Source organism: Acomys minous, assembly GCF_964271855.1.
Source record: "Acomys minous genome assembly, chromosome: 18".
Lineage (NCBI taxonomy): Eukaryota > Metazoa > Chordata > Mammalia > Rodentia > Muridae > Acomys > Acomys minous.
In genome coordinates this window covers 63,775,813-63,802,366 of record NC_140501.1, presented here as the reverse complement: position 1 = coordinate 63,802,366, position 26,554 = coordinate 63,775,813, and the positions used below count along the sequence as shown (strand labels likewise).

At 43.1% G+C, this 26,554-nt stretch overlaps 2 protein-coding genes across 2 annotated transcripts; both read right to left on the bottom strand.

Annotated features, from left to right (window-relative positions):
• Positions 1 to 278: 278 nt before the first annotated feature.
• On the bottom strand, positions 279 to 24,292 carry LOC311589121 (mast cell protease 8-like). The gene is made up of 8 exons (XM_084767404.1): positions 24,226 to 24,292; positions 22,943 to 23,093; positions 7,491 to 7,495; positions 5,265 to 5,351; positions 1,834 to 1,984; positions 1,373 to 1,505; positions 895 to 1,149; positions 279 to 502 (listed from the first exon to the last, which is right to left on the bottom strand). The coding sequence occupies exons 1-8, from the start codon at positions 24,278 to 24,280 to the stop codon at positions 350 to 352; spliced, it is 990 nt and encodes a 329-aa protein (XP_084623530.1). The 5' UTR covers positions 24,281 to 24,292; the 3' UTR covers positions 279 to 349.
• Positions 21,378 to 22,615, bottom strand: LOC311589239 (granzyme-like protein 2). The gene is made up of 3 exons (XM_084767534.1): positions 22,487 to 22,615; positions 22,009 to 22,263; positions 21,378 to 21,619 (listed from the first exon to the last, which is right to left on the bottom strand). Exons 1-3 carry the CDS (start codon positions 22,496 to 22,498, stop codon positions 21,467 to 21,469), a joined length of 420 nt encoding a protein of 139 aa, XP_084623660.1. The 5' UTR covers positions 22,499 to 22,615; the 3' UTR covers positions 21,378 to 21,466.
• Positions 24,293 to 26,554: the final 2,262 nt, after the last annotated feature.

Below are 26,554 nucleotides of genomic sequence, written 5' to 3'. Positions count from 1 at the left end.
CACCTTCCAGGACTGTCAGTTTCTGTCCTTTACACATGCTGTTGTGATTGCATTGGTGCACAGCTGTTAGGATGGGATTGGTGCACAGCTGTTATGATGGGGTTGGTGCACAGCTATTGTGATGGTGTTGGTGCACGACTGAGGTTCCCAAGCTTTGTGAGAAGTCCCTGAATACAGCAAACATGAGACAAAGAGGGTGAAGAGGAAGATGGTGTAGGAACATGTTTAAGGTATGCATTCATGGACCAGAAAAATGTCATCTCTATTGTGCAGATGGATTTTTTTTATTAAGACTCAGATTGTTGTATCCCAGGATGTTAAACACTGGGCCAGACAGGGGTTTAGTCTTCTAGGGTTGTTGCAGGAGTTTGATTGTTTTCTCAATCCAAGGTAGAAAGCTGGAGATTCTGGTGAATACCTGAGGAGGTTGTCCAGTGCAGTGGGGTTTGCTGACAATGCCTTGGGCCACATTGTCACACACAAAGGGTCCTCCAGAATCTCTCTGTGGATAGAAAATGGAGAAGTCTTAGTAAATATCCACTTATTTCTCCTTTCCAGACTCAGTTTTCTACACATTCTTTTGTTTTTCAACTAAAGTGTGGATTTTCAGATGAGGAAGGCTATGTGCCACCATTGCCCTTGGTCCTGAACTCTGTGACTCACTAGAATGTCTCCGCCTGGCTGTGTCCTTTCTTCAGCTTAAATAGACTTAGCTGTCCTATTTTCCCATGCTGAAAAGATGAGATTGGCTGAGGGAAAATGCTAGATCCTTGAATGTTGATCCCTACATATACTGTAGACTAGCCATGGATTTACAGTGGGAGAAGACCTTGCTCTGTATTCTTACTATAGCTCTGTCCATGGGCAAACATTTGGGAATGACCACTTCCTTACCTCAGCAGTAGTCTTCTTCTCCTTGGGATTTCCCACACAGATCTGGATGAAATTGTTGTAGCCATTGAACATTTCTTGGCATTTCTGGCTATTTTGAACTTCTAGGTTTACTTCTTGAAGTGTGTCAGGAAGGGCACAATTGCGCAGTGCACCCCAGCCTGCCACTGTGCACACCTGGCCAGGTTTCACCCAGTCCTGGCTCTTTGGCAGGGCAATGGTCTTCACAAAACTATTGTTTTGAGCTTTGCGTTCCAGCTGGTCAGAAAGATGAGGAATCATTGTTCAGCAGTGGCTCTCTCAGCAAGCTCAAGCAGGCATGGGTTTGCCTGTATCTTTCCCATTTGCAAGGCTCTCCCACCCCGTCCTCCCTAGCTCCTTTCTCCAGCCACAGCACCAATAGATTAGCCATCCACAGGAGAGGACAGGAGTGATCCACTAGTAATATGTGTGAGTACAGCAGAGGTGAGTAACATGGTACCTTTAGTAGCATGATGTCATTTAACAGTGTTACTTCATCATAGGCCTCGTGAGGTTTGAATTTAATAACAGGAATGAGCTGGGTGTTTGTCTTGTTCTTCCTATCATGAGCACCCAAGGTTACAGTTATATTTCTGTGAAAATAAGATGGATTACGTACAACATAGGAGCAATGAAACAGTCTCTGAAACGCAGTTTGAGAGCTCAGCCTAAGGCAGAGCTTGGCTGAGTCAAATAGCAATAAAATTATGGGGGGTCATTGTGTCTTTGGACTTCTGTAACTTCCCCAGCCACTCTGACCCTTCTCCGACACTATATAGCCCTGTCTCTCACAATCACTTTAGGTCAAATAGGATAGAGTCAGGTTGATTTAAACCTTTGGCTCTTTATGTTTAGGTACAGCCAGGATGTGCTGTTGTTTGGTCAGTCTCAGGCAACAAAGACCCAGTTGCTTCTCCTTACCTTCCACGACAGTAAGCTGATGTCATTACAATGTCGTTTTCTACCAGGAAACCACCACAGCGACGGATGTATGAGTTGCTATCGTAATATTCTATGAATGCCATGTAGGGCCGGGAGTGAGGTTTGGCCTCTGTACCCCAAAAGATTTTTCCTGAAAAAGAGTTTTTTTTTCTGAACCTCTGTACTCATGGAAACGGCAACACTTCTGGTGACTGAATTAAGAGATATTTCGTGTCATGAGAGTCTGTGGTTGTGGCATGGATGGCGAAAAAATCTTGTATGAGCTGTCACAGAAGAACAGGTGCCTGGCTTCTGCAGGGGATCGCACTGAGCTTGTAGCATGACTTCATTCCCCATTAGTTTCAGTTTCTTTTTGTAGTAATGATGGTGCCTTGACAAAAGTGTACACATTATGGAAGAATGCAGCCAACTACAGTTGCTCCTGGTTTTCTTTAAAATTTTTTTTTATTTATTCAATTTACATCCTGATTGCAGCCCCCTCTACTGCGAGACCCTCTCCCACATCCCTTTCCTCCTCAGAGAAGCAGGAGGTCCCCATGGGTACCATGTTTACACAATGGAATACTACTCAGCTCTTAAAAACCAGGAAATCCTGGAATTTGCAGGCAAATGGATGGAACTAGAAATGATCATCCTGAGTGAGTTAATCCAGGCCCAGAAAGACACACATGGTATATACTCACTTATAAGTGGCTAGAAGCCACAAAGTACAGGATAACTACATTGCAATCCACAGATCCTTTCTTTTAAAAATATGACTGATCTCCCCAGCCTTTACTGCGTACATGTTTAAGATAGTATTGCCTTCTTGGTTAACTGTTCTTTTGATTAGAACAAAGTATTCCACTCTGTCTTCTCTAATAAGTTTTAATTTGGCTGGAGAGATGGCTCAGAGGTTAAGAGCACTAGCTGCTCTTCCAGAGGTCCTGAGTTCAATTTCCAGCAACCGCATAGTGGCTCATAACCATCTAAAATGAGATCTGGGGCTGTTTTCTGGCCTAAAAGTGTGCATGCAGGCAGACATGGTATACATGATAAATAAGTTTTAATTTGAAGCCAATGTTGTTAGATCTTAGGTTATTGGTGCCTTCTTGCTTCCTGGTCCCTTTTGACTGGAGTACTTTGGCTTAACCTCATTATTGTAGGGTGGTACCTATTTAAAGCCAACATGTGTTTCTTTTTAAAAATATATTTTATTAATTTATTCCTATTATATCTCAGTTGTTATCCTATCCTTTGTATCCTCTCATTCTTCCCTCCCTTCCATTTTCCCCTTACTTCCCTCCCCTATGACTGTGTGTGAGGGGGATCTCTTCCCCCTGTATATGCTCATAGGGTATCAAGTCTCTTCCTGGTAGCCTACAATCCTTCCTATGAACAAGAACATTTGCTTTCATTTGCTTTACCATGTTCATAGCAGCCTTATTCATAATAGCCAGAATATGGAAACAGCCCAAGTGTCTCTCAGTAGAAGAATGGATAAAGAAACTGTTGTACATATATACTATGGGATGCTACTCAGCTAATAAAAACAAGGAATTCCAGAAATTTGTGGACAAATGGATTGAACTAGAAATGATCATAATGAGTGAGTTAACCCAGAAGCAGAAAGAATCAAATGGTATATACTCACTTATAACTGGACACCAGCCCAAGGGGCATGTCCCATGAAAGTCTTCACTTCCCAGGAAAATGGGAAAGAGGTGAAGACATCCTAAGGTTGGAGAAATATAGGAGATAGGGAAATAGATGGATCCAGAGGGTCCTAGAAACCTACAAGAAGAACACTATGATGGGCAGATTGGGGCCCAGGGGTTCGGCTCGATCTATGGCACCAACCAAGGACAATATGTGTAGTCATCATCAAACCCCTACCCAGACCTAGCCAAGGGATAGAATATTCTTCACAGTTAAGTAGAGACTGGGGACTTTCTTTTTTTTTTCAAAATATATAATTTCTTAATTTATTCATATTACATCTAAATTGTTATCCCCTTGCTTGTCTCCTCCCATTCCTCGCTCCCTCCCATTTGCCACTTACTCCCTTCCCTTATGACTGTGACTGAGGGGATCTCCTTCCCCTGTATATGCTCATAGGGTATCAAGTCTCTTCTTGGTAGCCTGCAATCCTTCCTCTGAGTGCCACCAGACCTCCCCCCCCATCCAGGGGACATGGTCAAATATGGGACACCAGAGTTCATGTGAAAGTCAGATCCCACTCTCCACTCAACTGTGAAGAATGTCCTGTCCATGGGCTAGATCTGGGTAGGGGTTCAAAGTAGTACTGCATGTATTATCCATGGCTGGTGTCATAGTTTGAGCAGGACCCCTGGGCCCAGATCCGTCCATCAGAATGTTCTTCTTGTAGGTTTCTAGGACCCTCTGGATCCTTCTATTTCCCCATTCTCCCATGCTTCTCTCACCTAGAGTCCCAATTGGATATCCTCCCGTCTGTCCCACTTTCCTGATAAGTGAAGACATTCAGGGGACATGCCCTTTGGGCTAGTGGGGCTGATTTTCACACGAACTCTGGGGCCCCATATCTGACCACGTCCCCTTGATGGGGGGACCTGGTTGCTCCTAATTTTCATGACTCACTGGTGCCCTGCTCACTTACACACTGGGCTGTGGGTGAAGGAATTATGATGCACTATGGGAATTGAGAGCGCTGGCTGTTGTTTTCCATTCCAATTCCTGATACATAGTAAGTACATCACTTAGAACAAATATTTTCAGACAAAAAAAACCCCTCAATTGTGCTGTTCCAGCACCTGGGAGGAGAGTTGCTAATATAGTCTAATCTTCCGCTTAGACTTGTCTTCCTTAGGCCTTTAAATGACTCTCAGAATGAAGAAGGGAGGACACAGGGTAGTAGGGCTCACAGTGAGATGGGAAATTGGTTGGGGGGTCCTGTGTCAGCCTGTTGCCACCAAACTGTGGACTAGGGATAAAGCCACACTTTGCTGACTCTGTAAGCGTGTGGGTAACTGTCGTGGTAGACCCATGTGGTTCAGAAGAACAGAGAGAAGATACAAAGGGGACACCTGGAAGCTGAATCGAAGTGTTCCTCTAGTCTTAATGCGAACAGCAGCCCCTGGATAAACTCGCCCACTCTAAGGTTTTGCCAGTTGGAACTTCCAGCCCTCATTTGAGATGAATCTTTCCACTAGGGTCCTATGCTATTTTTACAATTCATCACGTTTAGATGACTGAGATCTCACTCACCAAATGCCATTGTGAGTAAGTCAGTGAGATTTTGGGATCCTACTTATCCAGTGCTAGTGCTGGGGTTCAGCAAACTTCTCAGGTGAACTGAGTCAAGAGTAGCTCTCAGATACAGCTTGGCCTGGGCACTACATAAGTGTCAGTGTGCCACATGCCAGCCCCCTAGGGATGGGATGCCTGCTTACCTCCATCAGTGCTGAGTGGTAGGACAGACACCAGGAAGACCAGGAGCAGGGGCATCTTCAGAGGTCTGACCAGGTCTCCTTTGTCACCTGTTTACTTCTCACAGCTTTTAAACCTTCGAGTGAAGAAAGAGGCCTGGGGCCAGAGACCACTTTGTGGTATTTCAGACTTCTTGCAGCATCTGTGTGGTGATATTCAGGAAGCACATTGTCAGTCCGTTGCTAGTGAGCGTGACCACATTCCCCACAGGAATATTACACTCTGAGAAGGGCAGACGAACCTATTGAGAGCTTTCACACAAAGATGGGGTGAGTCCCAGTGTCCTGTCAATGTTTAGGGAATTGCAGCATGATGTGACAGAATATGTGATCATATAATTGCCTCCTTCAAAAAATAACATCTCTACGTGCCATTCTGCTAAAACAACTGAACAGGGCAGCTTCATAGGAAGGATTTGACAGACAAATGTATAGGTTTCCATGCCAGCCTACAGACACTGATGTCTTCATCTTCTTGACATTTCAAGGATTTAAAGCCTTTCATTACCAAAGTTGTGAGTGGGATCACAGCAGAGATGAAGAGCAGAAACAAAGCTGCACAGTTTGTGCCGAGTGTCTGCATTTGCTCCTGTTCTGCACTGACAAGGCAATCTGGTCCCCAGGGAAGGATGTGACACAGGCAAAGCTCTGCTGCTCACTTTTCTGTCTCCACTGAGGAGTTGGCTGTAGTTCTTAATGCAGTTCTGTACATGCAGGTGCCTGGAGAATGCTGACCTTTTAATGTGAAGCTCAAATGCATTTCTGCTTAGAATCCCAGAGTCAGCCGGACACTGAGATTACTGTTCCTGACAATCTTGTTATGCGGTATAGACGTAAGGAGATTTTTGATGTAATGCACATTTATCTCCCATGCTGTGGAATATTCAAACACATTGTCATTTGCATTTCCTTCCAGTGGATATTAAAGGGATTATTGTTATCTTGTTACGCTGTTATTCTGCATCCTTTCCCTGCCAATTTGGAAATGATGAACACATTCAGTAATGTTAGAGTAATTATTAAGTATCTGCCTGGTAATATATATCTGCTAAAACAAATTCTATGAGGTTACACACATAGGAAATTGAAGATGCTTGATTACAAGGTTGCTCCTTCAGCAGCTAATTATCATTTAAATGCACCTGGTCCTGCTCTGTCACAATTTTCCCTTCTGATTTCTCACATCTTGATAGTGCTATCACATTTCCTGGTAGTTACACTTCCTTTGAGTTGCTGGGGCAGGCTCTTGGGCTAGCCTTCTGCCTCATACACGGCTTACAGCCTGGTTCTCTCAGGGTTTCCTGGGAACCAGTTGGCACTGTCAAGCCACCACACTGTGAGAGGCCTGGTGCACCTGTGTCCCTTCTCAGAGTCGACTGCTGTTCTGACCCAGAGCTGGAGAGCCTGTACATGAGCTTAGACACTATGGGGGAGTGTAATTTGTTTTCTCATGTGAGGATCTCATTGATGAATGTGTAATTGCCTTAGGACTTTGTGAATAGAAACAAGGCAAACTAATGGGACTTATATTTTAGTAGGATAAGATATCTACATGCGTATATATATGTATGGATAAGTACACATGCCTATATTATATATATGTACACACATACATATACATACATATATGTATTATATATGTATATGTACAGACACAGACACATACACATACACAAACACATATACATACACCCACATAATACGTGGATAGAAGGTCCAGAAGGTACTGACAAGAGGGTCAGGAAAATGCATCAACGTAATGGTTAAAAATTTTTCAAATTTGGTGGAAAAAAGAATCACTGATGTCCTCCCATGGATATCAGTGGACCGTATGCAGGATAAACTCAGACAACTCTCCAGGCCATGCAAGCCTGTTCCCTTTCTGTCTTTGCTCACTCTCTTTTCCTCCCCAACCCTTCTTTAGATAGTGCACTAGATCTCCGTCACCACAACTTCTGTTTCTCTGTTATGATCACAGAAGAACTAGGTAGACTGGAGACCTTGCCAGCTACTGAGAGCTGCACTTAGGACCTCTCTGCCTGTGCCTGGAAGCTCCAGGGGAAAAGGACACCTTGGCAATATTTACCTGAACAGGGGATGGCCCTGCTCACCTTCTGTGTGTAACATCTTATTCCATTAAAGATGTGATCTTCTTATATTCTCAGAGTTTGTTTAAAATATAAAAAATACCTTTTCTGAAAAACGTAGAAAACACAAGTTTGACAATTTTAGCTGTTTTTAATAATGAAGTGCAGTGTCCTTGCGTAGACACGCCATCTTGTACAGCTGTCACCAACATCCTTCTTTGTGTGTGGAAACGCTGAACCTGTAAGGTCACGCCATCCTGTTGCTCCTCCTGTCTGTCTCTATTTGAGTCTCCATGGATCTGTGGTAGGCTGTTGCACACACACCAGCATCCTTAGCATGATTCTATGTCACACTTTAATTACCAACCAGACTTTATTAGATGGTGGGAAAACTCTGCATAGTCAGGACTATGGTGGGGCCTAGAAAACAGGGAAAGTGTAAAAACCAGAGCAAGAGCTGGGGAGGGGGTGAAGTGATGACTCAAAAGCCTGAAATCATCCTTCTTATCTGGACCACTAGGGAGACTCGTGCCAGAGGGAGTTTGCGAACATGTCCTCCTGAGTGCCATAGGGCAGTCTAGAGGGTTCGGGTGTAGGTTTACATTTTTTCAAACCATGCTTTATTTATGGTTCTTAAATATCTCAACCTCACTTCTAAACCATCAACTGGTGGAACGGGAGAAAGAATATCAGTAGGAAAGAGGGGATGTAGACCTGTTTAGGCATAGCTCCTGGGGCTAATTCCACAATTTGAATGTTTTTGGATGGGATAGAATCTGAGTGGCAAATAACTGTAGGGCATAATCCTGTAGATACCATGTGAAGGGAAGTACTGGAGAGCTCGGAACTGAGGCCTGGTGATCACACAGTTTCTGGAGCTGCTTGGTAAGAGCATCCTCAGTACCATGTGCTCAATCCCTTTTGTGGTTAGATCACACCAGGACATGGTGTCTGTGTAAAAAATGAATGTGAAGCTTGACTGGAGTACATTTTATTGTCATCATAAGGAAAGAAGGGTCCAAATTTTGTTGTAATATGGAACAAAGAAGTGACTATATCTTTGTTTTCCAAAACATTAGAAACATGGCATCTTATTTGAACAAAGTAAATGAGACCTATAATACTTGATTTTTTATATTTTGAAGAAAACATTACATATACATTCTAAGTAAGATAATAAGAGGAATATGCACCAAAACAAATTTCTAATAAAGACAAGAAAGGAAATAAATTACTGTATCATTGTAGAGAGAACTAAAATTTGTATTTTTCCCATCAGTAATTCAATTGGCTCTACAATTAATTACTTAGCATTACAGAAAGTACTGATTATTATTTTTTATGATACTATTTTTTATTGAAGAATAAAATAAATCATATTACATCTCAATTGCTATCCCATCCTGTGCATCCTCTCATTCTTCCCTCCCTCCTGCTTTCACCCCATTCCCCTTCCTTGTGACTGTGACTAAAGGGGACCCTCTCCCCTTGAATATGATGCTAGGCTATCAAATTTCTTCTTGGTAGTCTGCTATCCTTCCTCCGAGTGCCACTGAGCCTCCCCATCAAGGGGACATGACCAAATATGGGGCACCAGAGTTCGTGTGAAAGTCAGACCGCACTCTCCACTTAACTGTGGAGAATGTCCTGTCCTTTGGCTAGATCTGGGTAGGGGTTTGATGATGACTGCATGTATTGTCATTGGTTGGTGCTATAGATCAAGCAGAACCCCTTGGCCCAGATCCACCTATCATAGTATTCTTCTTGTAGGTTTCTAGGACCCTCTGGATCCATCTATTTCCCTATCTCCTATATTTCTCTCACCTTAGGATGTCCTCACCTCTATCCCACTTTCCTGGTAAGTGAAGAATTTCATGAGACATGCCCCTTGGGCTAGTGTCCAGTTATAAGTGAGTATATACTATTTGAGTCTCTCTGCTTCTGGGTTAGCTCACTCATTATGATCATTTCTAATTTAATCCATTTGTCCACAAATTTTGGAAATTCCTTGTTTTTATTAGCTGAGTAGCATTCCATAGTGTAAATATACCACAGTTTTTTATCCATTCTTCTACTGAGGGACACTTGGGCTGTTTCCATGTTCTGGATATTATGAATAAGGCTGCTATGAACATGGTTGAGCATACATCCCTGGTGTATGCTGGAGCATCTTCTGGGTATATTCCAAGAGTGGAATAACTGGGTCTTGAGGTAGCCCTATTCCCAGTTTTCTGAGATAGCTTCAGACAGATTGCCAAAGTGGCTGCATTAGTCTGCATTTCCACCAGCAATGAAGCAGTGTTCCTCTTTCTCCACATCCTCACCAGCATGTGGTGTCATGTGAATTTTTGATCTTGGCCATTCTGATGGGAGTAAGATGGAACTTCAGAGTTGTTTTGATTTGCGTTTCTCTGATGACTAAAGATGTTGAGCATTTCTTTAAGTGTTTCTCAGCCATTCGATATTCATCTGTTGAGAATTCTGTATAATTCTGAGTCCCAATCCTCAATTGGGTTATTTGGTTTGGTGGTGTTTAATTTCTTGAGTTCTTTATACCTTTTGGATATTAGACCTTTGTCAGATGTAGGGTTGGTGAAGATCTATTCCCAGTCTGTAGGCTATCGCTTTGTTTTGTTGACAATGTCTCCTGCCTTACAGAAGCTTCTCAGCCTCATGAGGTCCCATTTATTAATTGTTGACCTTAAGGCCTGAGCTGTTGGTGTTCTGTTCAGGAAGTTGTCTCCTGTGCCAAAGTGTTCCAGGTTCTTCCCTACTTTTTCTCCTAATTTAGTGTCTCTGGGGTTATGCTGAAGTCTTTAATCCACTTGGATTTGAATTTTGTGCATGGTGACAAATATGGGTCCAATTGCGTTTTTCTACATGTAGGCATCCAGTTATACCAGCACCATTTGTTGAATATGCTATTCTTTTTCCATTGAATAGATCTGGCTTCTTTGACAAAACTCAAGTGACCATAGATGTGTGGATTCATTTCTGGGACTTCGATTAGATTCCATTGATCCACCGGCCTATTGCTGTGCCAGTACCATGCCGTTTTAATTACTGTTGCTGTATAGTACAGCTTGAGATCAGGAGTGGAGATTCCTCCAGAGGGTCTTTTATTGTATAGGATTGTTTTTGCTATTCTGGGATTTTTGTTTTTCCATATGAAGTTGAGAATTGATCTTTCAATATCTTCAAATATTTTATAGGTATTTTGATAGGGATTGCATTGGAACTGTAAATTGCTTTGGTAAGATGGTCATTTTACTATGTTTATTCTCCCAATCCATGCATAAGGGAATGTACTTCCATTTTCTGATGTCATTTTCAATCTCTTACTTCAGAGATTTAAAGTTTTTTTCAAACAAGTCCTTCACTTGCTTGGTTAGAGTTAATCCTAGATATTTTATATTGCTTGTGGCTATCGTGAAGGGTGTAGCTTTCTTAATTTCTTCCTCTGCATGTTTGTCATTTGTATATATGCAGGCTACTGACTTTTTTGATTTAATTTTGTATCCAGCAAATTTGCTGAAGGTGTTTATCAGCTGTAGTAGTTCTCTGGTGGAATTTTGGGGGTCACTTATGTACACTATCATATCATCTGCAAATAGGGATAATTTGACTTCCTCCTTTCCCATGTGAAGCCCCTTGATCTTCTTTTGTTGACTTATTGCTCTGGCCAGAACTTCAAGAACTATGTGGAAGAGATATGGAGAAAGTGGGCAACCCTGTCTGGTCCCTGCTTTTAGAGGAATTTCCTTGGGTATCTCTCCATTTAATTTGATGTTGGCTATTGGCTTGCTGCATATAGCCTTTATTATGTTGAGGTGTGCGCCTTGTAATCCTGATCTTTCCAAAGCTTTAAACATGAATGGGTGATGGATTTTGTCAAATGCTTTTTCTGCATCTAAGGAGATTCTCATGTGGTTTTTTTCTTTCAGTTTTCTTATATGGTGGATTACATTGATGGATTTCCATACGTTAAACCATCCCTGCATGCCAGGAATGAAGCCTACCTGGTCATGGTGAATGATACCTTTGATATGTCATTGTATTCATTTTGCGAGTATTTTATTGATTATCTTTGCATCAATGTTCATAAGAGAAATTGGTGTACATTCTCTTTTTTTGTTGGGTTTTTGTTGAGCTTAGGTATCAACGTGACTGTGGCCTCATAGAATGAATTTGGTAGAGTTCCATCCATTTCTATCTTTTTTTCTTTTAAAAATTTTTTTATTAATTTATTCTTGTTACATCTCAATGGTTATCCCATCCCTTGTATCCTCCCATTCTTCCATCCCTCCCATTTTCCCCTTGTTCCCCTTCCCTATGACTGTTCCTGAGGGGCGTTTCCTTCCCCTGTATATGCTCATATGGTATCAAGTCTCTTCTTGGTAACCTGCTCTCCTTCCTCTGAGTGCCACCAGGCCTCCCCATCTATCTTTTGGAGTAGCTTGAAGAGTATTGGTATTAGCTCTTCTTTGAAGGTCTGGTACAATTCTGCTCTTAATCTGGCCTTGGGCTTTGTTTTTGTTGGGAGATTATCAATAATTGCTTCTATTTCTATAGGAGAAATAGGACTGTTTAATTGGTTTATCTGTTCTTGATTCAATTTTGGGAAGTGGAATCGATCAAGAAAATTGTCCATTCCCCTTAGATTTTCAAATCTTGTGGCATATATGCCTTTAAAATAGGATCTTATGATTCTTTGCATTTCTTCAATGTCTTTTGTTATGTCTCCCTTTTCATATCTGATTTTGTTTGTTTGGATAGTGTCTCTCTGCCTTTTAGTTAGTTTGGCTAATGGTTTGTCTATCTTGTTGATTTTCTCAAAGAACCAGCTCCTGGTTTTGTTGATTCTTTGAATTGTTCTCTTTGTTTCTAATTTATTGATTTCAGCCTTGTGTTTCATTATTTCCAGATGTCTACTCCTCTTGGGTGCCTCTGTTCATATTTTTTCTAGGGCATCTAGCTGTGTTGTTAAGTTGCTTATATGGGATGGTTCCACTTTTTTTTAAAAGGCACTTAGTGGTATGAATTTTCCTCCTTGCACTGTCTTCAATGTGTCCAACAAATTTGGGTATGTTGTTTCTTCATTTTCATTGAATTGCAGGAAGTCTTCTATTTCATTCTTTATTTCTTCCCTGACCCAGGTGTCATCAAGTAGAGAGTTGTTTAGTTTCCATATGTGTAGGCTTTTTATTGTTTCTGTTGTTGTTGAAGTCCAGTCTTAGACCATGATGATCTGATAGGCTACATGGTATTATTTCAATCTTCTTGAATCTGTTGAGGCTTGCTTTGTGACCTATTATGTGATCAATTTTGGAGAAGGTTCTATGGGGTGCTGAGAAGAAGGTATAATCCTTAGTGGTTGGGTGACAAGTTCTGTAGATATTGGCTAGATCCATTTGATTCATAACATTGGCTAATGTTATTACTTCTCAGTTTAGTTTTTGTTTCAATGACCTATCCTTTAGTGAAAGTGGGGTATTGAAGTCTCCCACTAGTAGTGTGTGGGGATTGCCTGTATTGGGAGCATAGCTGGTCAGAATTGTGATGTTATCTTCCTTGACTTTATCTTCGATGAGTATAAAGTGTCCTTTCTCATCTCTTTTGATTAATTTTGGTGTAAAGTCTAATTTATTAGATATTAAAATGGCTATACCAACTTGCTTCTTGGGTCCATTTGCTTAGAATACTTTTTCCCAGGCTTTTACCCTGAGGTAATGTTTATCCTTGTAGCTGAGATGTCTTTCTTGGATGCAGAAGAATAGTGGGTCTTGCTTCCACATCCATTTGATTAGTCTGTGTCTTTTTATTAGTGAATTGAGACCATTAATGTTGAGAGATATTAGTGATCAGCGACTGTTAAGTCCCTTGATTTTGATGTCAGTTGCAGTAGAGTACTTGTGTGGTTGCTTTTGTGACAGTATAGTTATCTAAATCCCATATAGTTTCAGTTGTAGTTTGTTATTTTGGTGTGGAATTTTCCTTCTATTAACTTCTGTAAGGCCAGATTAGTGGTTTGGAATTGTTTGAATTTGTTTTTATCATGGAAAATCTTGTTTTCTCCATCAATAGTTATTGAAAGTTTTGCTGCATAGAGTAGTCTTGCCTGGAACCTATGGTCTCTTAGGGTTTGCAGAATCTCCGTCCAGGCCCTTCTGGCTTTTATGGTCTCTGTTGAGAAGTCCGGTGTAATTCTGATAGGTTTGCCATTAAATGTTAATGGGCCCTTTTCCCTTGCCACTTTTAATATTTTTCTTTATTCTGTATATTTTATGTCTTGATTATTATGTGGCAGGAGGATTTTTTCTGGCTTATTTTATTTGGTGTTCTAGAGGCTTCTTGTACGTTTATTTGCACCTCCTTCCTTAGATTGGGGAAATTTTCTTCTATGATGTCTTTGAAGATATTTTCAGGTCCTTGGAGCTGGGCATCTTCTTTTTCCTCAACACCTATTATCCTCAGATTTTGTCTTTTCATGGTGTCCTTTATTTCTTGGATGTTTTGTGTCAGGAATTTTTCAGATTTAGCATTTTCTTTAATGTTTGTTTCAAGTTCTATCATAGAATCTTCTACTGCTAAGATTTGTTCCTCCATCTCTTGATTCCTGTTAGAGATGCTTAGGTCTGTATTACTTGCATGCTTCTCTGAGTTTGTTTGTTCCTGTCTTTCTTCTGTCTGTGTTTTTATCATTGTTTCCATTTTCATCTTCAGATCTTGAACTGTTTTATTGATTTCTTTCATCTGGCTGTTTGTGTTTTCTTGTGTTTCTTCCTGTGACTTTCTATGGGCCTTCCAATCTTGAATTGTTTTATTGATTTCCATTATCTGGCTGTTTATCTTTTCCTGGATTTTTTCCAGTTCCTCTCTATAGGCCTCTTTAATGTCTTCAATTTGTTTGGCTGCATCTTCCTGCATTTGTTTTCAGATATTATTAGTTTTCTCCATTATCATCTTCATTACTATGGATTGGAGGTCATTTCTTGTATTTCATTTGTGTTTCAGTTCTTAGGGTTGATTTCATTGGGATAATTGGGATCTGGAGATGTCATGTTTTTTTGGATTTTGTTGTTTAAGGTTTTGCTCTTACCTCTAGTCATCTTGCTGTCTCTGAAGTTGGGCCCTGATCCACCTTCTCTGTTCCGCCTGGGCCTACAGGCCCACTGAGCACCCAGAGAGGGAGCCAGAGGGTGGTCTGGTGTGACATGCCCACAGGCATGCCTGCTCGGCAGTGGGAAGCCTGAAAGCTGTGGCTGGAGGTGTGACTGCAGCTGCCTGAGACCTTGGGTGGGCCCTGGGTCTCTCTGAGGGATGAAGTGCTTGATCTATACTCTCCATTCCTCCTGGGCCAGCATGCCCACAGATGGTCAGAGAGGAAGACAGGGGGCACAACTGATGTAAATACCCTTGTTTCAGAGTTCTGGTTTTGTGCTCACATTGCAGTGGTTTCCAGACCCTGAGCCTTTCTCAGGACTTGCAGTTTTTTCTGAGATCAGCACCACCCATTTTCCTGTGTTTTTTCCTGGGCTAGTAGCCCCAGTCTGGGGTTACACTATCCACAGTTCAGTCTCAGATACCAAGTTCCTGGTTATCACTGGTAGGAACCTGTCCAGCTGTTTGGTAATGTGCACCCCTCCTCCAGGTTCTTAGATTAGACCACCTGGGTATACCACTTTAGCGCTGTGTCTTTGGGGGATATCCATAGTGGCTTGCTCCCCTGTGAGGGTCCTGGATTTCTCTGTGGCCTGCTAGACTCAGATCCATGTTCCCTGTTACCCCTGGGGCAACAGGCCCACGAATGATCTGAGAGGAAGACAGGGGGCGCAGGTGAGGCCAACACCCTTAGCTCTAGTTTTAGGTTTTGCACTACTGATCACCTGGACACTAGCCCCTGGTGCTTTCTTGGGAGTAGTGGGTTGGTCTGGTGTCAGAGCCACCCGTTGTCCTGTGTTTTTCCTGGGCCAGTAGTTCCAGCTGGAGATACACTACCCACAGTTCAGTCTCAGATACAAAGCTCCCGGTTAACAATGGTGGCATCTGTCCCACTGCTTGGAAGAGTACACCCTTCCTCTAAATTCTTAGAACAAACCAGACAAGCTGTAAGTGCAGCTTTAGCACTGCAGCTGGCAGGTGTATCCCCAACTGCCTGGTCTCCTCTTGGGTTCTGGGACTCTTTAAAGACTGGTGAGCCCAGAAACACACTCTCTGATCCCCCTGGACTTAGTGTGGTCCAGATCTTCCAGACACCGTGCCAATGACACCTGCAGGCGGGTCACCATGCTTATCACCTCAATAGGTGTTCCTGTTTATCTGCTTGTCTGGCAGCAGCCCTGGAGGCTGCTCTTCAGGGTGGTCTGTGCTCTCTGTACAGGCTCTGAGACTCTCTGTGGGTTCCCAGAAATACACTCTGTTCCCACTGGACCTATTATTCTCCAGATTTTCTGGGCACCATGCCAATCACCTCAGCTGGCTGGACCTTGCCTGCTCCAGGCTACCTGCTTGAGAGTCTGTATCCAGGGAGGCTGCTCTCTAGAGGGGACTTTGCTCTCTGTGCAGGCTCTGGGTCTCTCTGCAGACCCCCAGAAACACACTATCTGTTCCTCCTGGACCTGGTATTGTCCAGATCTTCCAGTACCGTGCCACTCACCTCAGTATGCGGGGCCTTGCCTGCATTCAGCTACTTGTTTTGAGTGTCTGCAGTGGCAGCGTTTGCTTGCCGGTTCTGGGTCTCACTCTGGACGCCCAGAAGCACACTCTCTGTTACCCCTGGACCTGTTACTGTCCAGATCTTCTGTACTCCCCGGCAATCACCTCAGTAGGTGGGGCCTTGCCAGCGATCTTGGCTACCTGCTTGAATGTCTGCAGCCGTGGTGGCAGCTGGTCTCTAGAGGGTCTGTGCTCCCCGCGTGGGTTCAGGGTCTCTCTGTGGACCCCCCAAAAGCATGCTCTCTGTTCCCCTTGGACCTATTTCTGTCCAGATATTCCGGAATCCCCGGCAATCACCTCAGTAGGCGGGGCCTTGCTAGCAACCTCGGCTACCTGCTTGAGGGTCTGCAGCCATGGCGGCTGCTCTCCAGGGGGTCTGTGCTTCGCGCGGGTTCAGGGTCTCAATGTGGACCCCCAGAAGCATGCTCTCTGATCCCACTGGACCTGTTACTGTCCAGGTCTCCCAGACACTGTGCCAAATCCCTCTGCAGATGTGATCTTGCCTGTATCTCCGGCTACCTGCTTGAGTGACTGTCACTACAGCAGCGGCTGTTTGCCAGTTGGTCCGTGCTCTCTGTGTGTCCGAGATGTGAAGGATTTCTGTAGTTTATTTCTGTTGAACAGTGGAATTCTTCCGCTGTGGTGGAGTCGGAACCTTGGTGATCCTGGTTAAGAAAATAGTTCAAATCTCTGATTCGATTACTCCGGTTTCTAAACAAGGTCCACCTCGCTCGTCGCCATCTTGGATCGCCCCATTGGTTGTGTTCTTATGTTGGCATTTAGCCATTGGATTTTCTCTGGCTAGCCTTAGAGGTGTGAGTAGCGCATGGACAAGAGGCTATATTGTCCTGGAGCAGCCCTTCTAAGAATGGAATTCTGGGTATGGTTGTGTACTGGTTGCTTGATCTCAGGGAATACTCTTGCATTCTCCTAAAGTGGCTGTGTCCTATTTAGACCCACAGGAAGTGTATTAGTGTGGTGGTGTCTACATTGTTGATCTTGAGGACCAGCATGTCTTCTGCTCTGGAACCTGGGAGCCATCCTCTCCCTGGGATACTCCTGAAGTTAGCATCTATGCCACTTGCATGCTAGCTCCACAGTTCCTGAGCTCAGACTGCATAGATGCCATGCACTGGGCACCTTGTGAGGTCTGACAGGTCTCCTCAGTGAGACCCTGGACCAACGGCTGGGCCCATTTCCCTGGACACTGTGAGTTGGTGGCCACAGGTTGGAACTGCATGTCCCTGAAACCCAGGAGCTTTCCTCTTAATGGTGGAAATAACTAGGTGGGTGGAGGTTGGAACATAGCACCCCAGGAACCTGGGCGTTATCCCCACTACTATAGTAATAGCTTAATGGCCAGAGGCTGGAACTGCTTACTCCTGACTCTCATCTTTCCTGGAAAACAAAGATGCTGCATTTTGATGTCTGCAGCACAGCCAATGGCTTGCTTTGCTGTCATGCAATCCTGCTACCCAGCCACTGTGCATGTTAGGTGCTGCGATCTTGGATCTCTTGTCCAAATTGAATAGCCTTAGCTTTGTGGTGACTAAAATGTATTTTTTAAGGTTAAGATGTAAATGCCTCACTTCCCCCTTCTGTTTCCTCTGCCAAGTCTTCCTTTGCTTCCTCTTATATTCATAGCCTCCTTTTCTTGCTTTTCATTAAATATTGATTTTTATTTCTGTGTATGGTTGTCACATGTATTAGTGGTTGGAAGGGAGCATAGAAACCCTTGGAGATGCACTTATAGGTAGTTGTACATTGCCTGCCATAGGTTTTGGGAACCAAACTCCAAAGGTCGTTTGGAAGAGCAGGAAACACTCTTAACCCCTGAGCCATCACTCCAGCCTCAAACTCTGTTTTCTTTAACATATGCATAAATATATGAATACAACCCATTGAGTTTGTTTAGTGTTGCTTGTATGTATATAATTTCAGGGCTGACCATTTGGTATTGGACAACCTATCTGAGGCTCAATCCAGAACAAGACTATTGTTCTATTCTCAGCATTCCTTAGTTGCTTCTAGTTCTTCTTTTAGGGTTTGAGCCCCATGAGACACTTCTTCCATGTCAGCATGTCAATTGGTATCTGGAAACACCAAATGAGGCTTGCAGGATGAAAGCCTGGCTGGGGATCTGGGGACTGGTCTAGTCTCATAGCAACCCTGTGGAGTGCCTGGGTCTGGGGTTAGAGGAGGGTTGTAACATGATAGCAGGGATGGAGCAGGCTAGGGTCACAGTGGGAAAACTCACCTGAACAGATGAGCAATGTGATATGAAACTGGAGGTGGAGCAAGCTTAGAAATCACTGGGCACAGTGTGGCATTGTGGAAAGGAACCAGAGGTGGGCCATAGCAGGCCAGGATATTGCCTTGGTGGGAGAATGCACCAGAGCTGCAGGAACTGTCTTGAACATTCCTTGATTAATCCCATTCCCACCATCGATTATCTATTAAGGGTGGCCTTCTGTGCCTGTGATGGGGCAGGTGACCTCCAAGCAACTACTGGCTTTGGATGGTTTTTGTGGGAGGCATAATCACTGGTGACTACTGGGATGTTTCCTGTGCTATAGTGCAGCAGCTCTCAACCTGTGGGTCTAGACCACTCTGACAGGGGTCACATAATAGTTATCCTGCTGATCAGATATTTACATTGCATAATAATGGAAATTCATAACAGTAAACTTACAGTTATGAAGTAGCAATGACATAATTTTATGGTTGGCTTCACTACTACATGAGGCATTAGAATTATTGTGAATCATTGCTCTAGAAGATGGACAGACCCACAGCCATGCACATATAGGCATGACGAACTACACTTAGTGAATTATAAGCAAAGTCTGGACTGACTTGGACATGAACTCAGGTGCCCACAATTTGACCACATCCTCTTGGTGTTGAGACCTGGTGACACTCAGAGGAAGAATAAGCAGGCTACCAGGAAGAGATATGATAGGCTGTGATCTTACAGAAGGAGATGAGGTCCCCTTCTGTCATAGACCTAGGGTAGGGGAATAGGGTGAAAGAGGAAGGGAGGGAGGAATAGGGAGATACAAGTGAGGGGATAACAACTGAGATGTAATATGAATAAATTACTTAAATTAAAATTAAGAAAAAAGCCCTTCTGGTGCTAAAAGTTTCCACCAAGTAATTAGCTATTAGTTTGATGTTTCTGCTTATATATATGACTTGGATCTTTCATTTTGAAGCCTTCATCACCCTTTCTTTAGCCTTTGTTTTTAGCATTTTGACTGTAATAGGTCGTAGGTAATTTGTTTTCTGACATTGCTTATTTTGTGTCTTTTGGTCTTTTTATTTGAATGAGTATCTCTTTCTTTATTTTCAGAAAAATTTGTATTATTTTGTTGAAAATATTAGCCATGATATTGGATTGGAGTTCTTTCTCCTATGTCATGAAGTGGGGAAGGGATTTGTCAAGGAGTATGTGGTGGGCACTAGATGGAGGAAATGGAGAACACATGTGGTTATATTGTATACATGTATGAAATTCTCATAGGTAAAGAAGGATTAAAAATAATGTTAAAAAAGATTAAACAGGACTGCAGCAGAACAAAACAAAAACTCTCAAGAGAAGAAATATAAATGGCTACTAAGAAAGTCTTCAACATCATCCATTAGAGAAATCCAGATTAAAGCCACTTCAAGATTCATTTTACTCCAGCAGAATGGCCACCATCAAGAATATCAACAACAAATGCTGGTTGGCTGTAGGGAGAGGGGAACCATCACATTGTTGTCTGGAGCATAAACTAGGTGCAGGGACATTGGAAGTCAGTCTGGAGATTTCTCAAAACAGTAGCGACAAAAAGTCCAAATTAAAACGATTGCATGATCCAGCTGAACACTCCTGATCACTCATCTAAAGGACTCTATACCCTATGACATGCACATCTGCACATCCATGTTCACTGCTGCCATATTTACAACCACTAGGAAATGGAAGCAATCAGAGTCCCATCAACTGATACATAGACAATAAAGATGTGGTACATATCAGAAAAATGCAATTTTCAGGAAAATGAATGGAAGGAGAATTTTTTCTCATTGTGATAACCCAGGCCTCAAATGACAGAAACTACATGTTCTTTCTCATTTGGGGATTCTGTCTTTGGAAGCCAGTAAAAACTGAGAGAAATGGGGGAAATTAATTTCAAGGAGGGAGTAGTAAAACGTAGATGGTAAAGAAGGGCAATAATTAAAGTAGAAAGGTCTAGGCAGTAAGAGAGGGAGGATGTAGGTTGGAGGGAAAATTAACCGAGATGAAGAAAGTTTAAAGAAATGATTTGGGAAGCCAGATGCACCCAACTGTGCAATAATGCCTTCTCTGTTTTGCTTGTAACCAGCTACCTTCTGATCTGATTGTAGACTCACACCATGGGCTACAGGGGAAGAATGCATGGTACAGCATGCCTGACTAAATGTGTCCAGGGGAGGAAGTAGGTCCCTGTGGGGAGTGTTTTTCTGATGGCAAACCAAACTGATGTAGCAGCAAACTGTCTTCCAAATACCTCTGCTTTTCACCACTGACATTAGTGGCTCCTAGCCTTAATCAGAGCCGTCTTAATTATGGTAGTGAAAACAGAAGTGTTGCTGCCCAAGATGCAGAAATAAGTGGTGGCTGTCGATCTTTCTTTAAAGAAGCAATTTGTGTCCCCAGACAGGCTCAGGGAACACTAAGGGAGATGGGGTGAGAAGTATGTAGGAGCGGGAAGATAGGGGGAAGGGCGGCAGAACTCCATTCTCCAGAATTTCAATCATCAGTTCATGCCAATAGTAGTTACCAGCAAGGTGAATAGATGTGGCTATAGCTGTAAGATCAGATGAGAGCTTGGTAGAGAGGCTGGACCAGGAGTCCTGGGAGAAGTTTCAGAGAGCCTCAGATTTCCTAGGACAATAGTAAATCCTTAGAGAAAGGGGTAGAATGGGAGATAAGGACTTTGGTCGTTCTCCCCTTTTGTAGTCTATTAAATTTGCTAATTTAAAAAGAGAGGGTCTCCTTCTCAGACAAAACAGCACCTTCCAGGACTGACAGTTTTTGTCCTTTATACATGTTGTTGTGATGAGGTTGGTGCACAGCTATTATGATGAGGTTGGTGCATGGCTATTGTGATGGGGTTGGTGCACAGCTGAGGTGCACAAGCCTTGTGAGAAGTCCCTGAATACAGCAAGCATGAGACAAAGTGGGTAAAGAGAAAGATGGGGCAGGACACCGTTTTAAGGTATGCACTCATGGAAGAGAAGGATGTCATTTCTATTGTGCAGATGAATTTCTTTATTAAGACTCAGGTTGTTGTATCCCAGGATGTTAAACACTGGGCCAGACAGGGGTTTAGTCTTCTAGGGTTGTTGAAGGAGTTTGATTGTTTTCTTAATCCAAGGTATAAAGCTGGAGACTCTGGTGAATACCTGAGGAATTTCCCCAGTGCAGTGGTGTCGGCTGACAATGCCCTGGGCCACATTGTCACACACAAAGGGTCCCCCAGAATCTTCCTGTAGACAGATAAAGGAGAATTCATAGGATTCTTAGTAAGTAACCTCTTATCACCTCTTTCTAGTCTCAGTTTCTCCACATTCTTCTAAGGCCTGGATTTTCAGATGGGAAAGGCTAAGTGTCACCATTGCCCTTGGTGCTGAACTCTGTGACTCACTAGAATGTCTCTGCCTGGTTATGTCCTTTCTTCAGTTTAAGTAGACTTAGCTGTCCTATTTTTCCATGCTGAAAAGACAAGATTGGCTTAAGGAAAATGTTAGATCCCTGTATGTTGATCCCTACATATACTCTAGACTAGCCATGGATTTACAGTGGGAGAAGACCTGGCTGTGTGTTATTACTATGGCTCTGTCCATGGGCAAACATTTGGGGATGACTATGTCCTTACCTCACCAGTGGCCTTTTTCTCCTTGGGATTTCCCACACAGATCTGGGTGAAATTGTTGTAGCCATTGAACATTTCTTGGCATTTCTGGCTATTTTGAACTTCTAGGTTTACTTCTCGAAGTGTGTTAGGAAGGACACAATTGCGCAGTTCACCCCAGCCTGCCACTGTGCACACCTGACCAGGTTTCACCCAGTCTTGGCTCTTTGGCAGGGCAATGGTCTTCACGAAACTATTGTTTTGAGCTTTGCGTTCCAGCTGGTCAGAAAGATGAGGAATCATTGTTCAGGTGTGGCCCTCTCACTAAGCTTAAACCAGGGATGGGGTTGCCTGTAATTTTTTTCTTTGCAAGGCCCCTCCATCCCAGCCCCCAAACTCCATTCTCCTGTCATAGGACCAATAGATCAGCCACCCAGAGGACAGGACTGGAGTGATCCTCTAGAAATCTTTGGGAGTACAGCAGAGGTCAGTATCATGGTACCTTTAGTAGCATGATGTCATTAGCCAGTGTTGTGCTATCAAAGGCCTTGTGACGTTTGACTTTTTGAATGGGAATGGATGTTTTTATTTTCCTTGATATTGTGAACACCCAAGGTTACTCTCATTTTTCTGTGAAAATAAGATGGATAAAGTACAACATAGCAGCAATGAAGCAGTCTCTGAAAAGTATGTTGAGGGATCAGCCTATGGCAGAGCTCAGCTGTATCAAACAGGGAGAAATTCACAGGGAACATTGTGCTATTGGTCTTTAGTAGCCTCCCCAGCCACCCTGACCCTTCACCAAAACCATATGTCCCTGTGTTTCACGATCACTTGAGGTCAAATAGGATAGAGTCAGGTTGATTTAAACCTTTTTGTTCTTTGTGTTTAGGGACAGCCAGGATGTGTTGTTATTTGGTTGGTCCCAGACAACAAAGACCTAGTTGCTTCTCCTTACCTTCCAAGACAGTGAGCTGCTGTCATTACAATGTCCTTTCCCACAAGGAAACCACCACAGCGATGGATGTATGAGTTGCTATCGTAATATTCTATGAATGCCATGTAAGGCCGGGAGTGAGGTTTGGCCTCTGTACCCCAAAAGATTTTTCCTGAAAAAGAATTTTTTTTCTGAACCTCTGTGCTCATGGAAACTGCAACACTCCTGGTGACTGAATTAAGAGATATTTTTATGCCATGAGAGTCTGTGGTTGTGGCATGGACAGCGAGAAAATCCTGTTGTATGGGCTGTCACAGAAGAATGGGTGCCTGGCTTCTGCAGGGGATCACACTGAGCTTGTAGCATGACTTCATTCCCCCCTAGTTTCAGTTTCTTTTTGTAGCAATGATGGTGCCTTGACAAATTAAACCTCATGTACACATTAAGGAAGAATGCAGCCAACTACAGTTGCTCCTGGTTTTCATGACTCACTGGTGCCCTGCTCACTTATGCACTGAGCTGTGGATAAAGGAAGCATGATGTGCTATGGGACGTGAGAGTTCTGGCTGTTTTTTTCCATTCCGATTCTTGATCCATAGTAAGTACACCACTTAGGAACAATATTTTACAGACAATTTAAAAAACCCTCAATTGTGCTGTTCCAGCATCTGGGAGGGAAGTTCCTAATATAGTCCGATCTACAGCTTATATTTGTCTTCCTTAGGTCTTTAAATGGCCCTCCAAACAAAGAAGGGAGGACACAGGGTAGTAGGGCTCACAGTGAGAAGGGGAAATTGGTTGGAGGTTCCTGTGTCAGCCTGTTTCCACCAAGCTGTGGACTAGGGATAAAGCCACACTTTGCTGACTCCATAAGCTTGAGGGTAACTGTCATGGTAGACCCATGTGGTTCAGAAGAACAGAGAAAAGATACAAAGTGGACACCTCGAACCTGAGTTGAAGTGTTCTGCTAGTCTTAATCCAGACAGCAGCCTTCAGATAAACTCGCTGACACTAGATTTGGCCAATGGGAACTTCCAACCCTCAATTGAAATGAATCTTTCCACTAGGGTCCAATGCTATTTTTACAATTCATCACATTTAGATGACTGAGATCTCACTCACCAGGTGCCATTGCGAGTAAGTCAGTGTGATTTTGGGATCCTACTTATCCAGTAGATCTGGGGTTCAGCAAACATCTCAGGCGAACTGAGTCAAGAGTAGCTCTCAGATACAGCGTGGCCTGGGCACTACATAAGTGTCAGTGTGCCACATGCCAGCCACCTAGGGATGGGACGCCTACTTACCTCCATCTGTACAGAGTGGTAGGACAGACACCAGGAAGACCAGGAGCAGGAACATCTTCCTCAGAAGTCTGACCAGGTCTCCTTTGCCACCTGTTTATGTCTCACAGCTTTTAAACCTTCAGGTGAAGAAAGAGGCCCAGGGCTAGAGACCGCTAGTTTCCTGTGTGGTATTTAGGAGTTCTTGCGGCATCTGTGTGGTGATGTGCAGGAAGCACATTTTCAGTCCGTTGCTGGTGAGCGTCACCACACTCCCCACAGAAATGTTAACACTCTGAGAAGGGTGGACGAACCGGTTGAGAAATTCCACACTAAGTCGTGGTGAATCCCCGTGTCCTGTCAGTGCTCAGGGAATTGCAGCATGATGTGTCTTGAATATGTGATCAGGTAATTGTCTCCTTCAAAAAAATAACATCTCTTCATGCCATACTCTACTAAAACAACTGAACAGGGCAGCTTCATAGGAAGGATTTGACTGACAAATGTTCAGGTTTCCATGCCAGCCTACAGACACTGATGTCTTTATCTTCTTGACATTTCATCATTAAAACCTTTCATCACCAAAGTAGTTAGTGGGACCACAGCTGAGATGAAGAGCAGAAACAAAGCTGTCTGTGCCGAGTGTCTGCATTTGCTCTTGTTCTGCACTGACAATGCAATCTGGTCCCCAGGGAAGGATGTGACACAGGCAAAGCTCTGCTGCTCACTTTTCTGTCCCCACTGAGGAGTCAGCTGTAGTTCTTCATGCAGTTCTGTACATGCAGTGCATGGAGAACGCTGACCTTTCAATGTGAAGCTCAAATGCATTTCTGCTTAGAATCCCAGAGTCAACGGACAATGAGATTACTGTTCCTGACAATCTTGTTATGCGGTATAGACGTAAGGAGACTTTTGATGTAATGCACATTTATCTCCCATGCTGACTTTGCATCTGTCATGCCAAAGCTGGAATATTCAAACACATTGTCATTTGCATTTTCTTCACAGTGTGTTACTCTGTTAATTTATCTTTATCCTTTCCCCACCAATTTGCAAATGATGGACACATTCAGTAATGTTAATTAATAAATATCTGTGTGGTAATATATATCTTCTAAGACAAAATCTATGAGGTTACACACATAGGAAATTGAAGATACTTGATTACAATGTTGCTCCTGCAGCAGCTAATTATTGTGTAAATGCACCTGGTCCTCCTCTGTCACAATTTCACATCTGATTCCTCACATCTTGATAGTGCTATCACATTTTCCTGTAGTTACACTCCCTTTGAGTTATTGGGGCAGGCTCTTGTGTTAGCCTTCTGCCTCACACATGGCTCACAGCCTGGTTCTCTCAGGGCTTCCTGGGAACCACTTGGCACTGTCAAGCCACCATACCGTGAGAGCCCTGGTGGACCTGTGTCCCTTCTCAGAGTTGACTGCTATTCTGACCCAAGGCTGGAGAGTCTGTGCATGAGCTCAGACACTATGGGGGTATGTAGTTTGTTTTCTTGTGTGAGGATCTCACTGCTGAATGTGTAATTGCCTTAGGACTTTGTGACTAGAAACAAGGCAAACTAATGGGGCTCACATTTTAAGTAGATAAGATATCTACCTATATATATATATGTATATTTGTATGTATATATAAGTATAAACACACACATGTGTGTATTATATATATGTTCACACACATACATATACATACATACATATAATATGTGGGTAAAAGGTCCAGACAGTATGACAAAAGAGTCAGGATAAATTCATGAATGTAATAGGTTAAAATTTCTCAAATTTGATGGAAAAAAGAATCACTGATGTTCTCCCATGCAGGATAAACTCAGACAACTGTCCCGGCCATGCAAGCCTGTTGCCCTTCTATCTTTGCTCACTCTCTTTTCCTCTCTAGCCCTTTCTTTAGATAGTGCCTCTGGATCTCTGTCACCACAACTTCTGTTTCTCTGTTATGATCACAGAGGAGTAAGGTAGACTGGGGCCCCTGCCAGGCTCCTGAGAACTGCACTTAGGACCTCTCTGCCTGGGCCTGGAAGCTCCAGGGGAAAAGGAGGCCTTGGCAATATTTACCTGAACAGGGGATGCCCCTTCCCACCTCCTCTGGCACATATTATTCCATTAAAGATGTGATATTATATTCTCAGAGTTTGATTAAAATGTAAATAACACAATTGCTGCGAATTGTAGAAAACACAAGTTTGACAATTTTAGCTGTTTCAGTAATGAAGTACAGTGTAATTGTGTAGACACACAGTCTTGTACAGCTATTAACAACACCCTACTTGGATACTTTTCATCTTTCTGTATGGACACACTGAACCAGTATGGTAACG

Excerpts from the sequence above, each read along its gene's own strand:
- LOC311589239 (XM_084767534.1), bottom strand. Across the intron at positions 21,620-22,008 it reads AGAAAAAGGCCACTGGTGAG|GAAGATTCTGGGGGACCCTT; the intron begins GTAAGGACATAG and ends ATCTGTCTACAG.
- LOC311589121 (XM_084767404.1), bottom strand. The coding sequence starts at position 24,280 with ATGTTCCTGCTCCTGGTCTTCCTGGTGTCTGTCCTACCACTCTGTACA. Across the intron at positions 1,985-5,264 it reads ACCACTCAGCACTGATGGAG|GAAAAATCTTTTGGGGTACA; the intron begins GTAAGCAGGCAT and ends ACTCTTTTTCAG. Across the intron at positions 1,506-1,833 it reads TCAGCTTACTGTCGTGGAAG|AAATATAACTGTAACCTTGG; the intron begins GTAAGGAGAAGC and ends TTATTTTCACAG.